Raw genomic sequence first — 20,830 nt, forward strand, 5'->3', positions numbered from 1 at the left:
TGATTCCAACTCACGTTTTGAGCGGATGTGGATGGAGACAGACGCTAGCGGTCCCATATTTAGAAGGTTTGAATACTCTACAGTGGAAGAAGTGTTTTTGTACAGCTTATGTTCTATGGCGGTTAAGCAATTTTAATATTTGTGGATTTGTTTACTTGGACTTGTAGATTGAAGTCCCCTTGTGTGTTTCTACGGAGTCTATTTTTGCAACCTGTTGTAGTAGTGGAATGTAGTTATTTTAGCTGGGAGTGTAATATGTGGTGCACGCTTTCTGTGTTTTTCAAGGTACTTTTTGAACTTTCTTTGTCATGTAGGTGGTGACCTATACTAGTATCCACACCTGTGTTTGTGGTGTTTTCTTGGTCTCAGCAGGCTGTACACATGGTGTGATTCGGCTGATTGCACGTTCTGTTTTATAATTAATTTTCCTTATGTGTAGGTATTATTTTACAACACTGAGTCCTGATGATGATCCGACAGACCTCTGACTGCCACCACAGACCAAAACGTCAATATTACCTTCTCATTTGACAAGCTGAATTAAAAGACCATGATATTACTTTAACTGGGACAGAAAACCAGGCAATTATTGTGCAGTACTCTGTCAAGAGGAGGGTTATAACCCCTTCCTGGATCTTCTGTTGGGAAATAATTGTGTGATTTAGGGGTGTTATATACAGTGTTGTTATCTATGGGATGGACATTTGTTGTATTTGTTGTACATTTTTTGAACTTCTGAATCCTATTGATTAATATATTAGATTGGATATTATGTACTTAAATTATATCTAAACAATTCCTATAGGAGCATTTTAAGTGAGACATTATCTGTACCCAATTCCTAGGGGAATACTGGGTTGCCCCTAAGTGTGTTGACCTTTAGAAAGTGGGCATTTCTCTGTACGTATAACTCTAGTGCTTTTGCAGCCTAACTCAAATCCAAGTCTGGGGCAGAGTGATAGCTCCACTTGGTGCATACTTTCGAGACAGCCACCACACAAGAGGGTCTGGGTGTGACAGAAGAGGCATCTGCATACAGAGGCTGGGGAGAGGGAGGGTCTTTTGCACCTTACGTGTGAATAGACTGTGTCCTGCCTTCACACAATGGACTGATTACCCCCCTACTGATGTCTGGATACAGGGCTGGGTTGAAAGGGTGTTGTGCTTCACTTGAAAGGACTCCTTTGAAGTTACCCCCTGAACAAAGGCATTTTTGAGTATAAGTAGAAGTGCTCTTGCCCCCTGATAAGGACTGACCAGCTGTTGTGCTGACCTGTGGCCTGCTAGGCCACTAGAGGGACTGCTACTTTTGTTTGCAAGGAGCCTGTGTGCTGGCCTGCTTGCTTTTTTTTTCTATGTGCCCCCCTTGAGTGTCTCTCTTAGAGCCCAGCGCGGGGAGCTCCTTGACTTCGTCTGTATCCAGCACTTGAGGAGCGCTTTATCACTGTGGATATCTAGCGCATGGTGAGCTCTTCATCTTGTTGTCCTGTCCTCAGTGTTGAGCGCTCCTTAGGCTGTCTCTACTTACTGCTGGAAAAGCGCTTCCCTCCATCTCACCCTGTTTCCACTGTACAAGCTGCTGGAGAAAAGGGCCGGGCCTTGACAAAGGAGGACTCCCTGGGGCCTCAGGATCATCCAGAAACCTGTCACTACCCTGCCTCGCCCCTCTAGGAGGAGAGAGAGCCCCCGGCAGAGAGGGACAATTACCCCGAGACAACTGCCGTGGCACAGAGAAGGAGCAGTGCCAGGGGAAGAGCAACACTAGCCGCGCTGTGCATTTCAGGTGGCTGACCCCAGTTACAGAGACCGCCGTGATGCCGGTCCGAAAGAGGCCCCACCTAACCAAGAAGAAAGGGCGGTAATTATCCGGGCTGCTGCACCGCAAGCTTGCAGGTAGTGGCCCTTTTGGAAGTCTGCACGTGGGTTAAACCAGGGAGGGTTTCCCTTCCCCATCCCGCACAATGTGTGCTCCCCTCCCCCACTGTCTTGTAACATCTCCTTGGGGACATTGATAACCCGGCTGGCAGGACGGGAAGGGAATCCTCTCCGGAGATCCGATTCCTGCTAAGCCAGTCATCACCATAATTACGGTTGTAGGCAAGCAGTGGTGACTGCTCCCTGCGATGCAGATTTCTGTCTTTGATTACCTAAGGAGCACTGTAGCGCTAGGTCTCAGGAAAAGACTACTAGTGCTGTTATGGTTACCGCATTGTTAGGAATAGAAGTGCTCAAGCTGCTTCGCATCAGGAGAACGTTTTGTCAATCACTGTGCACCCTCTAAAAGAAGTGCTGGTGCATGGAAACCCTTGTGAAGGAGGTGCCTGCGGGAATTTGTTTCCTGCTACATATCCCGCTCTGATATGTCGTTTTTATTTCTTTAGGTTGGCCAGGATAATGAATATGATCTCAGGGTTGGGATGATATGCACAATAGTGCTCCTTTCGTGATGTTCTAGTAACCCTTGTGCATTCTGCATCTAGCTACTACATGTTGAGCCCTGATGTAATAATATCTACAGAGTCTACAGAGTGGGGTAGTGTGTTATGATGTATGCAATCTGTGAGAGTTTCACTGTGTGCATTAATGTTAATAGTGATGATCTGACAACTGCTTGTTTAGAAGAGTATTGGTAACCTACGTGATAATATGAGAACTGCTCCTTTTGCAGAGTACTAATAACCTGTGTGATGATCTGACCACTGGTGGTGTAGCAGGATACTACTGATTTTGGTCGTTTTTGGTCTAATGTTATTTTGTGCAATACAGTATATTTTAATATAACTGGTTGTGGAGTTTTCTTTGTGGTGTATTTATTATGTCACTACTGTGGAGTGTGTTGTACAAACGGTCTACGCATTGCCTCTGGGACAAGTCTAATAGCTCCTGCCAAACTACCAAGGGGGTGAGCAGGGGTTATCTTCGATGTGTAGTTCTCTTGCCCTGACTAGAGTGGTGGTCCCTGCCTGACTGAGGTGCCTACCCTAGCCAACCAGGAAGCCCATTTCTAACAGTAAGCACCAACGTGAATGCAGAAGTTAAAGCACTGTTTGGTGCTGAAATTTCTCCATTCCTGAATGATACCAGTCTGCGTGTTCATTCGCTTGAATTTACTTTAAAAATTATACTGTAGATGGGTTAAGCATCCATGGGTGTTAGTGCAAAAGTTTGAGTGTTTCATTTTGTGTGTGATGAAAGATGTACCTCGTCACCCACACTTCATTGCGAATTCGCTAGCTTTGTTTCTTGCAAAGCTTTACTTGTCTGTTTGGGTCCAGGGCAGAGAGAGTGTTGATCTAATACCTTTTCCCTGGTCTCCAATCTAAAGTGCTACTGATGAACCGGGAGCGGTGTGAATCCCCTTAGGATTTTGGTGGTCCTCACTGGATGTGATCATTTAAACAGTACAATATTAAATATCATTTCATAATTCAATATGGAGCACACTAGACCTGACAATTAAAAATGGACAAGTATTAGGCAAAAACCACGAATATTTGTTTATTAAAGGTTTAAATATTTACAGAAGGCAGAAATCAACTATTACTTTTCTTAATTCAATACAGTGGCATGAAGTTCAGTATTATTGCAGAAAATGAAAAAGCAGAATCCACCATAATTCACTTATAAGTAAATCAGAGATCAAACCAACAGTGTCTCCTTCTAAAGATCAGGGGAGTGTGAGTGCAGGTTGCATAGTATTCTGATACCCAAGAACTACTGCATGGACAGTGCATACTCCACAGATTTCAGTGAGTATTCCACTGGATGGAAAGCCTACACGCTATGTGCTTGGAGAATGTGTGTTCCACTGGCTTGAATGCTGGTACACTCTTTGCATAGAGGGTGTGTGCTCCACTGGGTTGAATGTAGGCTGTGTGCATGAAGGGCGGGTACTCCGCTGAATGCTTGTGTGTTTGTGTGTAGAGAATTCTTACTACACTATTTGCCTTGTAATATTTAGTTGGACTGTACTTTCTCAATTGTATTGAGTTCTCATGTGTTCTTTGAGTGGCGAGTGTGCACTCCCTTGTGTTAAATGCTCGTAGGCTGTTTGGTGGGAGGTTTATACTCCACTGGGTTGAATGCCCATGCGCTGGATCGATGGAGAGTGTGTACACCACTGAGTGTGATGTCTGTTTGCGTGAAGGGAGATTTATCAAATGGCTTGAATTCCTGCGTGCTCTTTACTGGGAGGCCGAGTACTCCTCTGTGTATGATGCCTATGCTGATTATTGATGTTGGGGTGATTATTCCACACGAGGCTAGGACGTAAGACAAGATCCCACAGTTATCTTCACTGAAATAGTTTACTCTCAACAAATAAGGCTACGTTGCGCCACGTGCCTCCCTGTGACCATAGCTGGCTCTGAATTGGCTGATACATAAATTCTGCTGAACACACTGAGTGAGTGGCGGGCTGTACATATGTTAGTGCCCGTCTTTCTCTCCTGTACCGACCCGTGCAGTGTCTTTGATGCCACTGTGTAGTATTGCCGCGTCCTCGTGACTCCTGTTCTACGTCTTGAGCTCGTGTTAGAGAGAGCTCGAGACACTCGGAGTCAAGAGGACGGTTGAGGCGGTAGCTGCGACATCGCAGCGGTCTATTGACAGATTAAAAGATATTTACTTTACCTACGCTTGTAGTCTTGATCACTACAAGTATTTCTGGCGACCAGGAGACCGCTGCATCGGACCCATTTTCCTCGTCAAAACAAAGCAGGAAGTACAGCTAATAATAACGTCAATCTAGGTTCATGATTGGTTATTTATTTTCTGTTTTCACGAAGAACTGAAGCAGTTAGTTTGAATTTTTGGTCCAACTCTGCCATCTCATGGATTTAAGAGGTACTGCACTTTGATTTTATGAAGGAAATTAATTTTGACAGTTCGTTTTTTTGTTTGCTGCTTATATTACAAGGAAACTTCAGCGTTTTTTTTTTAACTGTGATCTGCTGTGGATCTTATATTGATATTGGCGTAAAAGTAAAGGAGGTTAAGTAAAAATTCTGACTGGGTTTCTTCAGCTTTTATTGTCCTCTGCGTCACACACCCTGTGATATTACTTACCTTCTGCACTTGTACTGTTTTAAGAATGCAGTCTGTGAATCCACCTCCATTTTTTTGGGAAACACCGGGTAACCCTCCAATTCCATGGAAAAATTGGTATGATGCATTTGAGATGTACTTAGGAGCAATTGGTGCAGCACGCTTCCGTCCTGAAAGAAAAAAAATTCTTTTACTCCATTCCCTGGGATTTGAAGGGAGATCTGTTTTTAAATATCTTCCTGCCTTGGTATTGGAAGAAGGAGAAGAGATTAATGAGTGTGCCGAAACAGTAAAAAAATTGGAACTGAGGTTTGACATACAACCCAGTTTAGTCGTTATTAGGCACAAGTTTTTCAAAAGAGAACAAAATCCTGGTGAAGACGTGGATACCTTTGTATCAGCACTGAGAAAACTTGCAGCTGATTGCCAATTTCAGACGTTTAGTGACCAGCTGGTCAGAGACCAATTGATTGCTAAATGCACGGACAAGACTATCCAACAAAAACTTCTTTCTTTGAGCAATCCGTCACTGGATGAGACATTACGATTGGCAAAGAGTATTGAGACGTCTAAAGTGTCTGTGAAGGAACTGGAATCCGGAGCGACAGAAAATATAGGATTAGTGAATTCTCAGGATGGAAAAATGTTAAAATCAACTGAGACTTTTTCCAAACCATCTTTTAAGCAAAGCAACATCTGTTTTCGGTATGGTAATCAGAACCATATTAAGAGTGGCAGAGGATGTCCTGCTAAGAATGCCACATGCAGGAAGTGCAACAAAGTTGGACACTTTGCCAAAGTGTGTCAGAGTGGCACAATGAGTGTTGGTTATCAACAGGGTTCAGGGAGGTTTTCAAATAGTTCAGGGGTGGCGTATGTTACAGAAGTAGATGATAATGATGTAGATAGAATCCAAGAAGAATTCAGAGACATGGTGATGATTGTCACAGAGGATCACATAGTAACTGGAGATCCTACTAGGTGTGTGGATCCTTATGTTGAAATTGGTGTTGGTGACAAAGTGATCAAACTTTTGGTGGATTCTGGAGCTCGGATCACAATGATTACTCAAGAGCTGTGCAAGGAGGTTTGGGGAGAGAGAACTCTCTGTGCACCTGACAGAGCACCTGTCTCTTATGAAGGGAGAAAGATTGAATTGGCTGGTTATTTCGAAGATGTACTTGAGTTCAAGGGAAGAAGAATTTTTGGCAAGGTTTATGTGGCGATAAAGGGACTAAACATTTTAGGTTGGTTCCATCAAGGTTTATTCCAAATGGTTTTGAGGCCAGGCACTAAGGAACAGGTATCTGTTGTAGAATCAGACGATTATGCAGCCAGTCTGATAAAGGATTTTCCTTTGGTGTTTTCTGAAACATTGGGCACCATTGAAGGATTTGCTCATGTGATAAAAGTAAAAGAGGGAGCCATTCCAGTGAAACACAAATTTAGGAGTGTACCATTCAGTGTGAGGGACAAATTGGAAAAGGAGTTGAAGGACTTGTGTATGAAAGGTATCATTGAACCTATAGATTCCTCTTTGTGGTTGTCTCCCTTGGTTATTGCAAGGAAGAAAAATGGCGATTTGAGGGTATGTGTGGATTTGCGCAGTTTGAATAAACATATTTGGGTAGACTCGCATCCTTTACCTAATATTACGGAAATGCTGGCTACTATTGGTGAATCAAGATGGTTTTCCAAGTTGGATCTAGCTACAGCATATCATCAGATTGTTCTAGACCCGGCCTCAAGGCATCTTACTGCTTTTGTTTCACCTTTAGGCACATTTCAGTATTGCAGGATGCCTTTTGGGTTAGCCTCAGCAGCAGCTGTTTTTCAGCGAGTAATGTCTCAGATGTTAAAGGACATTAAAGGGGTAGCTGTATTTCAAGATGATGTGTTGATCCATGCAGCGTCCAAAGAGGAACATGATCACATTGTAAGGAAAGTGTTAAGAATCATGCAGGAGAAAGGAGTGGTCCTAAAAAGTGATAAATGCCAATTTTTGCGTAATAGAGTTGAATATTTAGGACATGTTGTTTCTGAACAAGGGATTGAACCCAAACCAGGGTTGGTCAAAGCGATTATGAATGCTTCTCCACCATCAGACAAAACAGGATTGAAGTCTTTTATTGGTTTGTGTGAATTTTATTCACGGTTCATGAGTGATTACGCTACTAAAACTAAACCCTTAACGAATTTGTTAAAGAAAAATGTTGTTTTTGTTTGGAGTAAGGATTGTCAGGAAGCGTTTGAGTGGATTAAGTCGCAACTAGTTGGGCCTAAAATCCTGAAACCTTTTGATCCAGACGTGCAGTGTATCATAACTGTTGATGCAAGCAGTTTCGGTGTGGGTGCTGTGTTGACTCAGGTGAAAGAAGGTACGGAAAAAACTTTGGGATATGCCTCAAGAGTTTTGAGAGGGTCTGAATTAAACTTTTCTGTTATTGAGAAAGAATTGTTGGCATGTTGGTGGGCTATAAGGAAGTTTCATCCGTATGTCTGGGGAAACAAGTTTGTGTTGTGCACAGATCATAGTCCTCTTATTCCTATTCTGACTGGAGACAAAATCAGAGAATCAACACCTCGCATTTGTAGATTGGTCACAAAATTATTGCAATATGATTTTGAAGTCCGTTATGTTCCAGGTAACAAGAATGTTAGAGCGGATTTTCTATCCAGATTTCCTCTGGTTGAGGGTGCGGGTTTTGGTGAGGATGAAGATGAAGATGATGTTGATAATTGTTTTATAGCAGCTGTTGATCTGGAAGATATGTGCGCAATAAGTGAATGTGAGTGGAAAAGGGAATTGGCGAAAGACTTGGTGTTGGCTCAAATTGTGAAATTTATAAAAGAAGGGTGGCCCAGAGAAAGAAATGTACCTATTCAATTTCAAACTTTTGTCAAGGTGTCAGGTGAAATGTCAGTTGAGGATGGCGTTCTGATGAGGGGTGAGAGATTTGTTCCCCCGGAGAGCCTGTGGAAAAGAATAGTTGCTGCTGCGCAGGAGGGACACTTGGGTAGGACACTTACCAAGCTCAGATTACGTGAAACGTTTTGGTGGCCTGGAATGGACCAATGTGTTGATGTCTGTGTGGATGAATGTGTGATTTGCAACAGTTGTGAAAAGGGGCTCAAGGTGAGGACTCCACCGTTACAACCTATTGAACTACCCGCTAGGCCGTGGGAAAAGCTGGGAATTGATCTTATTGGTCCTTTCTATGCTTTGCCAAGTCCATGTAGATTTGCTGTAGTCTTAATTGACTACTATTCTAAGTGGCCTGAAATCAAGTTTATAGGTGAACCTTCATCAAAAAATGTGATCGAATTCTTGAGAGATGTATTTCTACGGGAGGGGTTCCCTTCGGCCATTGTTTCTGACAATGGTGTGCAATTTGTTAGTCAGGAATTTAAAGAATTTTTACTAGAAGGTGATGTTAAACACATAAGGAGTTCACTATATCATCCTCAAACCAATGGCCTTGTAGAGCGCATGAATCGAGTGTTGGGAAATTGTGTACAATGGGCTATTGCTAACAAGTCAAATGTTCAAATTTCTGTACGTACTATGCTTTGGTTTTATCGCACAACCCCCCATTCTTCTACAGGTGTTTCTCCATTTGAACTGTTGCGTGGAAGGAAACCATCTTCAAGGATCTGTCCCGGTTGGATGTCTAAGTGGGTGAAACAAAGTGATTGGAGTGTAATTGATGATACTGTCAGAAATAATGTCCAGAGGGCACAAACTAAGCAGAAGGAATACTTTGACTTATCAAAGAGGGTCTACTCCCATGAATTTGAAGTAGGGGACAAGATTAGAATCAAACTTCCTGTTCACAGGAAGAAAGGAGAAAAGAGATTTTCAGAACCCTTGATAATTGACAAAGTATGTGGTAATGCTGTTAGGGTTAATTTGCGGAATTGGTGGAATGTTGACAGGGTAGTTAAAGTTAAGGAAATTCCTAACAAAATGTGTAAGTCTGATCTTTCTATGGAATGTCTCAACAAACCTTCTCACAGTGAACCAGTTACTGATGAAATGAATCCTACGGATGTTGATAAAGTTGTTTTTGAACATTATGTACGCAGGAGTGGCAGACAAAGAGTGAAACCTTTGAGATACCGTTAATTCTGTGACATGTATTTGAGTTATGATTTTGATTTCATCTTTCTTCATAATTTGTATCTTTAAATTTATTTTTATTTATTTTGTTGTTATTGTTTTTCTGTAGACTGTTGTCTTATTGAGTAATGGTTAAATTGTTATTTCCTCGTTTGTAAGGGAAGAAGATAATGTAGTATTGCCGCGTCCTCGTGACTCCTGTTCTACGTCTTGAGCTCGTGTTAGAGAGAGCTTGAGACACTCGGAGTCAAGAGGACGGTTGAGGCGGTAGCTGCGACATCGCAGCGGTCTATTGACAGATTAAAAGATATTTACTTCACCTACGCTTGTAGTCTTGATCACTACACACTGCCAGTCTGAAGACTCATCTCTATAGCACTTGTAACACCACCCATACTCCCTGCCGTTAGTCACAAGGCACATGTGTGGACTTGCTGCATAGTGTGCTGAGTGCACTGCAACAATCTCACACCTACCCTCGCTAGTCCAATGGAGAGATACAGAATCGCCGTACCCCTGCTCCCGCTCACACTGGAGATTATTCACCATCCTCTCCTCTGCGCACAATGAATAGTGTTGTGTTACTGCTCTTGAGGATGGACAGGCTTGTTCTTCACTGGGACTGTTACGTTTGAAAGGTCTGTCCACCACCCTAAAATTACCCACTTGATCTCACTGTCACAAAACCTACTATGATGGTTGACTGTTAGGAAATGTGTAATGTGATTTGGTGATGGGATATCACCAGCTTCATGTGAAAGTTCTGTACATCTAGAACTTTCCTGTCCTGCAAATTGCCATGGCTGGAAGCAGCTGGCATTGATTCTTTTAGACCTGACCGAGTGCAGGCGCAGCTGGAAAACTGTAAGAAACAACTACTGAATTCCGTTTACAAAACAGCACAGACACAATGCATGCACTTCAACGCTGTGCTTAAGGGTAGGGCAAGATATTAGGGATTCTGCTGTTGCCAGTATTTAAGCAAAATACATCAACATAAGTTTCCAAGAGTCATTCAAGTGTTTGTTCATGTTTTATCAGGGACAGCTATTTCAGGCCGCTTCTTACGGGTTGGATGTGTAGTGGCCTGATGCTGTAAACAGGGGAGCATTAGTAGTCTACCAGCACCCTACCGGCTTTGGGTGTTGTATACACGTCAAGAATGTATTTATTAACACATCTTTTCTGTTTATGGTTGCTGGAGGCAGTTAGGGATTGCATGGTCTCTTATTGCTGTAGTGGTCTTTGGCTTTTAAAGTAGATGTCCTTGAAATGCAGTGTTGTCTGGGACTGCTGTACTCTGTGGCAGTTAATGTAACCACCAAAAAGTGTCCGTACAAGTAACGCGTGCTGAATTGCTGGTGGCTCTTTACTGACGTATGCACTAGCTGTTTGGCAATGCTGCTGAGGCTGTGTGTGCTGTATAGCCTGTGTGTGCAGCATGCAGGTAGAAAGGCTTCTTCACAAATGACGTCATGTGTGAACATCACCCAGTTGTAAGGGATTAACTATTTAATATTTTGCATGTAGCTCGTCTACCACACTTCCACCTGTGCTCCTTCACCCTGTACCTTTCCAAACTGCACTACCACCCTTAAACATGCAGGAGAAATTAAGGGTCCGATTTAGAGTTTGGGGGACGGGTCACTCCGTCAGAAATGTGCTGGGTATCTTGTCCTCCACACTATGGCTTCCATAGGCTATAACAGAATCATAATACGGCGGACAGGATATTATCGTTCAAGCTTGTGACAAAGTAATCCCATCCCCAACCTCTAAATCTGGCCTTAACTATTTTACTGGGAAGGGATGGTGAGGTGCTGCTACCAACCACTAGGACCAGGTACTCTCCTAGTGATTTATTTAGGATAAATAGGATAGCACACTAGGAGCAAGTTTCTGCAACATGTCAGTTCTGTGCAATGAATATAGAGAAAAACACCTCCACATTATCAGGCCAAAGGACTACATTCTTCATTATTACATACTTGGAAACACAGTCTTCACTGTGGTGCGTTACCAATAACAATTTGAAACTGGAAACAGTTGAGGCTGTCGCACATAATCTGTTCACAGAGAGATAAAGCAGCTTCACAAAATCGTGATCGGTGTCCTCAAGAAAAGACGAGGAAATGTGTTCCTAAAGATAAGATTCAAACAGCATTTCAAATAGCAATCAGTAGCAATAAGCCTTGACTCAAAAAGGCTCGAGTTCAGTAATGTAAACATCATGAATGTTTATTATTATTAATATATTTAAGTACGATGCAGAAGGTAAAATATCAGTCAATCAAAATGCATAATCTTGCTTTCATAAACATAAACTCGAACTATTTAAAATTCAAAAGCGACAAAGTCTAAAAAATAATCTAAGTTCAGTTTAAGTGAATCAGTAGAAAATCTGACAGAATCCCTAGAGCACAAAAATGGCTCGAAAAGATCATCTGTTCACCCCTCAAATTATATCCTTTTATTACAAATTTTAACATGGAAAACAATGTAAATCGCACAGGGTGAGCAAATGTATCAACATATCATCGCATCATAATAGAGTATTATAAAACGTCATATAATACCATCATTCTAGCACTATCCCACTAGATGAATTTTGATGAATCTCCTCTGACCTAATTTTCTTTTAATTTACCAAAAATATTCTTTTTTTCAGTCCTCATTACCATGAGATGTATTCTTTCTCAATTCTTTTCTATACCAGACCATATTTTGGAAGAAGTGTGATTTTTCACGAATATTCATTAGTTCTGTGATACACTCTTCATCCAGCATCTTACTGATGTAATGATAGGACCTGTCATGTTTTATGGTCTTTATTCACTCTTTACCTGTTCATTGCTGGGACCAAAAAATTCTATTAGATTTTAGTCTCCGTTTCTCCATTTCAATAACAGAATTGGTATATTTTCCACCAGCCATTCTTTACAGACGTCTCTCCTTCCCAACAAGATGAGGTGGGATAATAGTTATCTTCTCTGTACACAGCCTCTTATATTCAGTGCCAGAAGGGCTTACGTCTGTTGATTTTTCAAATAGGGCTGCTAGTGTATCACTTACTTCATACCAAAATGTTTGTAGGACGGGATATTCTACAAGCATATGTAAATTGTCTGCCTTTGGGTTCCAGACTTCTTGCAGCATATACCTGATTCCTTGCTATTTTTGTGAGCTTTTACTGGGTTTAGATATATTCTGGAGTGTAAAAAAAGTGGTTATTTTTTAAAACTACAGTAGTTACAGTGGAACATAGTGTGTTAATAGATACTTGCCACAAGGTTTCCATTTCTTGATTTTGCAAGCTTGTCTCTCATATTCCATACGGCAGTGCCATCTTTTTTCAATCTGTCTCACACAGCAGTGCATACCACTTTGCCAATCCTTTTTCTTGGGACGTATGTCTTGCATTTCTGGTACCATATCCATGGGATCTTGTTGTTTCAAATTCTGAGCAGAAATCAAAGAGCTTAATTGTGCACATTTAAATCTCAAGCTATTGCCCGTAGTCTGTCATCTGTCTCTTCCCATTTGAGCAGACTAACCTCAGGTCTGCCTACTGAAGTATCTCTGTGTGTGTACCGTGGGTTTGGCAGTTGATCTTTCATGCACTCTAGCATTCCTGGGAATTACCATATCAGGGCTATGCTGCTATAACACTGCATCACACATTTTTGCCTAATATTGTACCATACTCTAGCCAATGCCCTCAAAGGTTTTGTTTGTTTTTCTGCCAGATTCTCAGAAAATATTTTGGTTCACCACATTTGTATGAAAATCCTCCTTGCTGACATATTTTGTTGGCCACAATAGATCAGCCCTCTGGTAGATTGGTCAGGTGTCCATATTACAGTTTTATAAATTGAAATGCCAAACAGTTAGATATCTGTGAGCTGTAGACCACATTTCAAACTACTCTACAGCCTTTAAATGCCCAGTTGAAGTTGCTTAATTTATCGTGTTTTTCTGTATCTCTCTTCTGTCAAACCCTAGTGGGATACAATTAAACAAAAAGTTATTTTAGGCAGTACACATATCAGATTAGATTGATCTGCCCATAGATACTTAAATGTAGATTCTACCACTTTCTCTGAAGAATATTTATCTCTTTTGATAATCTTGATAGACTTGGTTCGCTGAACTCCTAGATTCTGTGTGATGTTGATCCACAGGTAAATCATCTCTTTTACTTTAGTCACGGTTTTCTAGTTCCATATTATAGCTTCTGCGTTGTGGTCATTTAAGTGGTATCTTGAGAATTTAACTAATTAATGGGCTACACTCTCTATGATTGGTATTGCATCATCTGGTTTGGGTGTTTAAAGAACAATGTTATTGTGTATAAATGACAGTGTTGTTGGCAGAGAGAGCTATTGATCAGCAAGACTTGATTTATTTACAAGCTCTGATTTGTTTAGCAAAGAGTTCAATTAACATATTAAATATTAAAGGAGATAACGGGTGAACCCTACATGTTCCTCCCTGTATTCCCTGTATTCTTATGTTCTCTGTTAAATTCCTATTGCCCCACACTTTGGCATAAGGTTTCTGATAGAGAGCTTTAATCACCTGAATAAAACTGCAGCCAAAACCAAAACGGTCTAAGCATTCCCATAGGTAGTAACAGCCTTGGGCATGTCTAAAGTTATCACTCCCAAAGGCTCTTTATACCCTTTTACTAAATCTGTTGTCCCTACCATTATATGTGTGAGATCAAGCAGGTGCCTTCTGAGTATGAAACCTTTCTAATCGTCATGGATCAACCTGTGTATAATAGCTAGATGCAAAAGATAAGATTATTTTGGTACTATAGCCCTGCGCTACACCTGCCCTTTGAGGTCAGTAATCTTTCTGACCGGCTCACTAGTAATATGTCCAAAGAAAAGGGGAGCAGTTTAATTATTTTGAAATCTAATCATAGGCTCACCTTGTATTAAACAATGGCCACTATGTATTCACACTTATTAATGATATATATCCATTTATTATTCATCTACATAGAAAGAACCATTCCATCACAAGTAACTTCTTTGCCATAATTTTCCAATTTCTTTGTTTTACACAGGTAATTTCATATAGTTCTTGGAACGTTCCCATCCACTGCTACATATTCAGCACAAATGTTTCTATTTTTCAGACAGCAACAAATCATTTGAAAATTGAGCTTTAAAAACATCTCTTTGTATTCCTGGACAACAAATGTTTTGGACCACCCTGCTGCTTCTTCAGGGCTCTTGTGAATGGATTCGTCTCATTTACTGGTACAATTCACAATTAGCAAGATTCATATAAATATTTTTATCAGTTCAAATTTTACAGTCCAAGACCACATGTGTGGCAGCCAACATGGTATTGTACTTTTTCAAACACTGCATTCTCCAAATTATATCCTCTTAACCAGGGCTGCACATGTATTCCTCACATCATATGTTACCAGTGGCAATTGTCACCAACGAGTGAACATTTACCACGTCTTGTGTTGTGGATCCATCGTGCTACTCTCTCTAATAGCTGTCGATCTTTTCACCAGTATGCTGGCAATAACTATATAATCTAAATTTGGCAAACTGTCTATGTAATCTGCATTTTTGTATCTTTTCCATCGGAAACTGCCGCATTTATCAAGGCGAGGAGGGGGTACTACGGGGAGAATACATTTTTAAAAACGTACTGTTCATCGCCACCGTCCTCTCCTGCTGCCTGGTTCGTCCTCCTTTCCACAGTGACCCCAGCAGATGCTTCTCAAGAATCCTGCCACTGCTTACATGCTAAACATAACATGTAAGCAGCCCCAGGATTGGTCTGAGTGACAGTGACTGCAGCTCAGACACAACCTAGGGGCCTGTAGTTTCTCCAGTCCGGCTGTGTACACAGCTGGGAGAAAGAAATCTAAGTGCGCAAGTGTTTGGATGGCCGTCTTGGGCCGACCAAGCACACATGTGCACTTGGTGCACACAATTCATCCCCCCCAGCCCACCTCCCGTGGCCTATCCCCACCCCTTCCTGCTGGCTCTCAGCCAGTGGGGTGACACTCCCCCGCCATTGCGAAGGAGCCTCCCCTAACCTTTTCTAGGTTTCAAATGCAGCATTATTTTAGCCTCCTGCCAGCTCTGGACTAAACGGACTATAATATGGGACATGTAGAAGGCATTATTGTGGGGCCTAATTATGAAGTAGGTAAAATAAATCAGAACAAAGAGCAGTAGCAACTGGGGTTGAAACAAATAGAAGAATTAGAAAATGCAATGCGGGAGGCAGAAACTCCAGTCAGAAAGATGGAAAAAAGTAAAGGAACTGGAACTTGGGAGAGAAAGCTATCACAGCGATGTGATCAGAGTCTTAAAACAAGATGGAAGGCCTAAAAGCAAATACAATATGAGTATGGAGAGAAGAGTGGTCGAGTATTATCATGGTAAGCAAAAGCAGAGTGAGGAACTATCTTAACTGCATACAGAACGTAGAGGATCGAAATATTGTGATAAATATTATAGGAATAAGCAAGGTTTTCCAGGAATATTTATAAGGGTTATATGAGGTGGAAGAGTGTGCAGAGACTGATGACATTACATTCAGAGAGTTCTGAGACCCTTTTTGGTGAAATCTCAAAGGAAGAAATAAAGAAGCCAACAAGAAACGTTAAAACCTGTAATCTTCTCTGACTTAATGTTTTTGGATGCGTTAGCACAAATCTAGGTACATAAACAATAGCAGCCTTATCAGTTGAATTAGCCCACAGTATACAGAACAGGAAAGGACTTTGGAAAGTAACAATTAAACTAAAGAACTTCCTCTGAGGCACTTCAGGACATCATGTCAACACAAAGCAGCAGTGCACATTTTACTGTAGCGGTGCCAATGAGAAATGAAATCCAATATGGAACTGAGGCCTAGTTCGGCCTGCTCCAGCAAAGCATAGATCACAGCATCATGGTTACAACTGCAAAACATTCCTTTTACAAAGCATATATTATTTAAAATATATAAAGCCAATAGATTAAATATCCTTAATTTTCAGATTAAGTAGACCCATGTTCAAAGATAGTTAGTAATGCCTTGTTGGGGTCTTTGGTTGGCAGTCAGGTTACCCCCTGTCCAAGCAAGGACCCTCACTCTAGTCAGGGTAAAGGAGAATCACACTCAGTTACCCCCGCTCACCCCCTTGGTAGCTTGGCACAAGCAGGCAGGCTTAACTTCAGAGTCTAGGTGTAAAGTATTTGTACCAACACTCACAGTAACTCAGTGACTACTAAATGACACAACACAGGTTTAGACAAATAGGTAATATTTACCTAAATAAAACAAGACCAAAACGACAAAGATCCACCATACACAAGTCAAGTTATGAATTAAAAAGTGAAAAGGGTCTTAAATCCTTAGAAAACAGTGCTAACACTGTTAGCGTGAAAAAGTACATGTTTTGCGTCAAAATAACAGCGCACGGGCGAGTGTGTGTCGGAAAAGGCCAGCGATGCGTCAATTTCTCACTTGCAAGCGAGACCGTGCATCGTTCCTCCTGCGGTCAGGTCGGCGTGCGTCTTTTTTCCTCTCCGCAGGAGAGTGATGCATGGATCCGAAGAGGCACCTCGGGTCCAGGCAGGATTTGCTTTGGTTTTCCGAGCCCACCGAGGTTTGCATCGAAAATCCAGTCGCACAGTATCAGAAAACCGCGCTATGTGGTGTTGCAACATTAACAGCCTCCGTCAGCGGGTATTGCACGTCGTTTCTCCAGCCGCGTTACGTCAGTCTTCCAGCCGCGATGCAGGTGGAGCAGAGATTTCAGCCGTGAAGCTGGCAAAGCGTAGTTTTTCAGCCGTGTCTAAGAAGGTGCGTTTAAAATTTCCCCGCACAACAGTCTGTGTGTGGATTTTCAGTTTTTGGCTGCCAGCTTCACCTTTCAAGGTCCCAGGAACTGGATAGGGCACCACTTGGCAGGGCAGGAGTCTCAGCAGAGAGTCCAGGTGCTGGCAGGGGAAGTATTTGATGGCCCTGAGACTTTAACAACAGGAGGCAAGCTCAGGTCAAGCCCTTGGAGATTTCTTCACAAGCAGGAATGCATAACAAAGTCCAGTCTTTGTCCCCCTTCACAGTCAGAAGCAGCAACTGCAGGGTAGCTCCACAAAGCACAGTCACAGGCAGGGCAGCACTTCCCCTCAGCTCTTCTCCTTTGGAGAGGTTCATTTTGATTTCTAGAAGTGATCTATTTTTGTATATATGTGCTCTTCTTATACCCAGTTTGGCCTTTGAAGGAGGCCTACTTCAAAAGAAAGTTTCTCTTGTTTGTGAGATCCTGCCTTGCCCAGGCCAGGCCCCAGACACACACCAGGGGGTTGGAGACTGCAATTTGTGAGGGCAGGCACAGCCCTTTCAGGTGTAAGTGACCACTTCTCCCCTCCCCCTAGCACAGATGGCTCATCAGGATATGTAGGCTATACCCCAGCTCCCTTTGTGTCACTGTCTAGAGAGAGGTGCAAACAGCCCAACTGTCAAACTAACCCAGACAGGGAATCCACAAACAGGCAGAGTCACAGAATGGTTTAAGCAAGAAAATGCCTACTTTCTAAAAGTGACATTTTCAAACACACAATCTCAAAACCAACTTTACTAAAAGATGAATTTTCTAATTGTGAGTTCAGAGACCCCAAACTCCACATGTCTTTCTGCTCCCAAAGGGAATCTACACTTTAATCATATTTAAAGGTAGCCCCCATGTTAACCTATGAGAGAGATAGGCCTTGCAACAGTGAAAAACTAATTTGGCAGTATTTCACTGTCAGGACATATAAAACACATATGTACATGTCCCGCCTTTAACATACACTGCACCCTCCCCATGGGACTACCTAGGGCCTACCTTAGGGTTTTTTTACATGTAGGAAAGGGGAAGGTTTAGGCCTGGCAAGTGGGTACACTTGCCAAGTTGAATTGGCAGTTAAAAACTGCACACACAGATACTGCAGTGGCAGGTCTGAGCCATGTTACAGGGCTGCTAATGTGGGTGGCACAACCAGTGCGCAATGCCCACTAGTAGCATTTGATTTACAGGCCCTGGGCACCTCTATTGCACTGTACTAGGAACATACCAGTAAATCAAATATCCCAGTCATGGAATTCCAATTACACAAATATTGTACATAGGAGCACTTGCACTTTAGCACTGGGTAGCAGTAGTAAAGTGCCCAGAGTAACAAAAACAGCAAAACTAGAGTCCAGCACACATCAACAACCTGGGAAACAGAGGAAAAAAAGTTAGAGGAGACCACGCCAAGGATGCCAAGTCTAAAACGCACTGCTTACTTTATAGATCCAACAATTTACCAAGACCTGTGATACAGCACAATTTTAATGAAAACGCTACTGTGCTAATTTAGAAAACTGATTAATCGTTTTTCTCCTCGCATTTCCCACCACAAATGTTTCTTCGGCTTTTTCCACTGTGAAAGCCAAAGGCTTGAGAAAAACATTTCTGGAAAAAAATAAGAGTGGTACAGATTCCATTTCCAGATTATTTGTCAAGCATGTATTTGAAATCAGGTTCTTTCAGTTTACCTTTCTGTTAGATTTCATTTGCTGAATGACAAACTTTAGTGTAGATATTTGTGCTGAATTGCAATCCCTTCATGTGTACAAAATTATGTTTCAGCGATCCATGCTTAAATTAGTATTTAATCTTTGTATTTAATGATGTCTTACCAGTTGTAGGATTCATGTATTGTTTTTGTCTTTGCAGTGAAAATGGATTTCAGGAAGGATTAAGTACCCTTGGTCTAATTTCTGGGCTCTTCTCATCAATGTGGTCGATTGGGTAGGTACAAAATATCTGTCCAGTTTTTGCTCTAGTGGTGGTAATTTGTATGATTTGTATTATTTTATTTTTCTACCACAGAATGCTCTTCACACTTAAGCAGCTTGAGTATTCTTTAGCCATACCCAGGACCCAATTTTTGAAAAAAGATTGATAATACTGATTTTTCTTCGCATTGATGTAACACATTATTTATGTCTCCTTATGGTAGACCTTTTCAGCTTCCTAGAGTAATTTCTTGTTGGAGTTTTGATAATACATATTTTCCATTTTAATCCATATTAGAGATGTATATTGGTTTGTATTTTTGCACATCATTTAGTACACTAACAGTGTGAGTGCAGTTAAACATACACATTCAAATGTGTAGACTGATGTAATATGACTGGCGTAAAAATTAGTTTTCTATGACACAGAGAGGTGTATTTTTCTGATGGTTATTAACCATGCCCCATTTCTGTGTAAATCAGCAGTGTGTCCAAGATGGACATCATCTTTGTCCATGCTTCCTCCCAAGCACATATCCTCTTCCACAGGTAGTGCAGAGCACAATCAAACTGAAATCTGCCAAGTTACTTTTCACTAGTATTATTATTGTTCTGTTCTTGAGGAACTTCTCCAGTCAACTATAACTTGTAACATGTATTGTTTCCTTCCACTGTCTGAGACCTCTTCTTTCATGTAACACTTATGGTTGATTTAACAAATTCTGTTCTAGTATGTCCGGATGACATTAGCATAGAGAGTTCTGAATAATTATTAATGGAAATGGATAGTGCTCAAGAGCTAAGGCAATGTGACATTTATTTTCCTGTTCTCTGATTTCAAGAAACAATACATTTACTCGCAATACACAACAAATCTGCCGAAATGTTGATTTATTAATCAAGAATAGTGTATAAAAAACCCTAGATTTTGGAGATGAACCAGAAGATTTTCCTAGAGACGTAGATGCTACTAGGAATACTAGACAATTTTCTTTGTTTTTTGTTGCCATTTAGGAATTTTACATACTGTATAACTCTGTATTACAGAGCCTTTACGGCACTGACTCTGTACCGCTTATTTTTGAATTTTGTATCAGAGCCCTTTAACTTTTCATTGGTGTAGAAATCAGTTATTGAATGGGCCAGTCAATTTAAAATTGAATTTATTTAAATGCTTATTATTTTTGCCTGATTTGACTTTAGGGGGTGTCATAATGTGGGGTCACATTGCCTGTAAAGTTGAGGTTTTACACCGTCTCCAATCCAGTAAATGTGGAAACAGGATTTTAGGTGAAATATTGGAGTGTCTTGATTTTAGGGTACAGTGATTTTCACAAATCGTGGTTGCATAGGATGGTTGCATGTTAAAGAACACCTCCTTTTCAGCTTCTAAAACCTCTTTATGCCAAGCACGTGGATATAATGGATTTTCTATTGTGGATTATCCTTCTTACTTTGCTGAAAAGCCTGACTTGCAATTCTGTTGCGGAGCAATTTGAATTGTATTTGTGAATAGGATGGAATGTTTCTTGTGTTCAAGAGCGTCTTTGATTTATTTTTGATGTGCAGTAAAGTTTTTGAAGTTCACACCGAGAAATTGATTTTATGCTTTATGTGAAGTGCATGGATATGAAATGCTGATTCTGGATTCAGTTGGTGGTTTGACTACTTTTGTTTTGATGTATTATTCTTATTTGTGATTTATATAGAAGAAGCTTTTGTATATTTGTTGGATTTGGTTATTAGATTCGTCAAAATCTAAGATCTCAAGATATTGTGGTTTTCTGTGTCCGTAGTGTTATTGTGATGCGTAGCATGCACACAGGTAGTGTAAATCAACAAGTGTACTTTCCTAGGATTGCGTGC

The 20,830-nt window shown here is 41.2% G+C and overlaps 1 protein-coding gene across 4 annotated transcripts in view; it reads left to right on the forward strand.

The window, feature by feature from the left end:
- The window catches only part of SLC18B1 (solute carrier family 18 member B1), a 615,369-nt gene that overhangs the window by 394,178 nt on the left and 200,361 nt on the right, over nucleotides 1-20,830 (forward strand). For all 4 annotated transcript variants that reach the window (XM_069235175.1, XM_069235174.1, XM_069235177.1 and 1 more), the window contains one exon: nucleotides 18,903-18,977. In XM_069235175.1, the coding sequence (XP_069091276.1) occupies nucleotides 18,903-18,977 (75 nt within the window). The remainder of the gene's footprint in view (nucleotides 1-18,902; nucleotides 18,978-20,830) is intronic.

Source organism: Pleurodeles waltl, chromosome 5 (assembly GCF_031143425.1).
Source record: "Pleurodeles waltl isolate 20211129_DDA chromosome 5, aPleWal1.hap1.20221129, whole genome shotgun sequence".
Classification (NCBI taxonomy): domain Eukaryota; kingdom Metazoa; phylum Chordata; class Amphibia; order Caudata; family Salamandridae; genus Pleurodeles; species Pleurodeles waltl.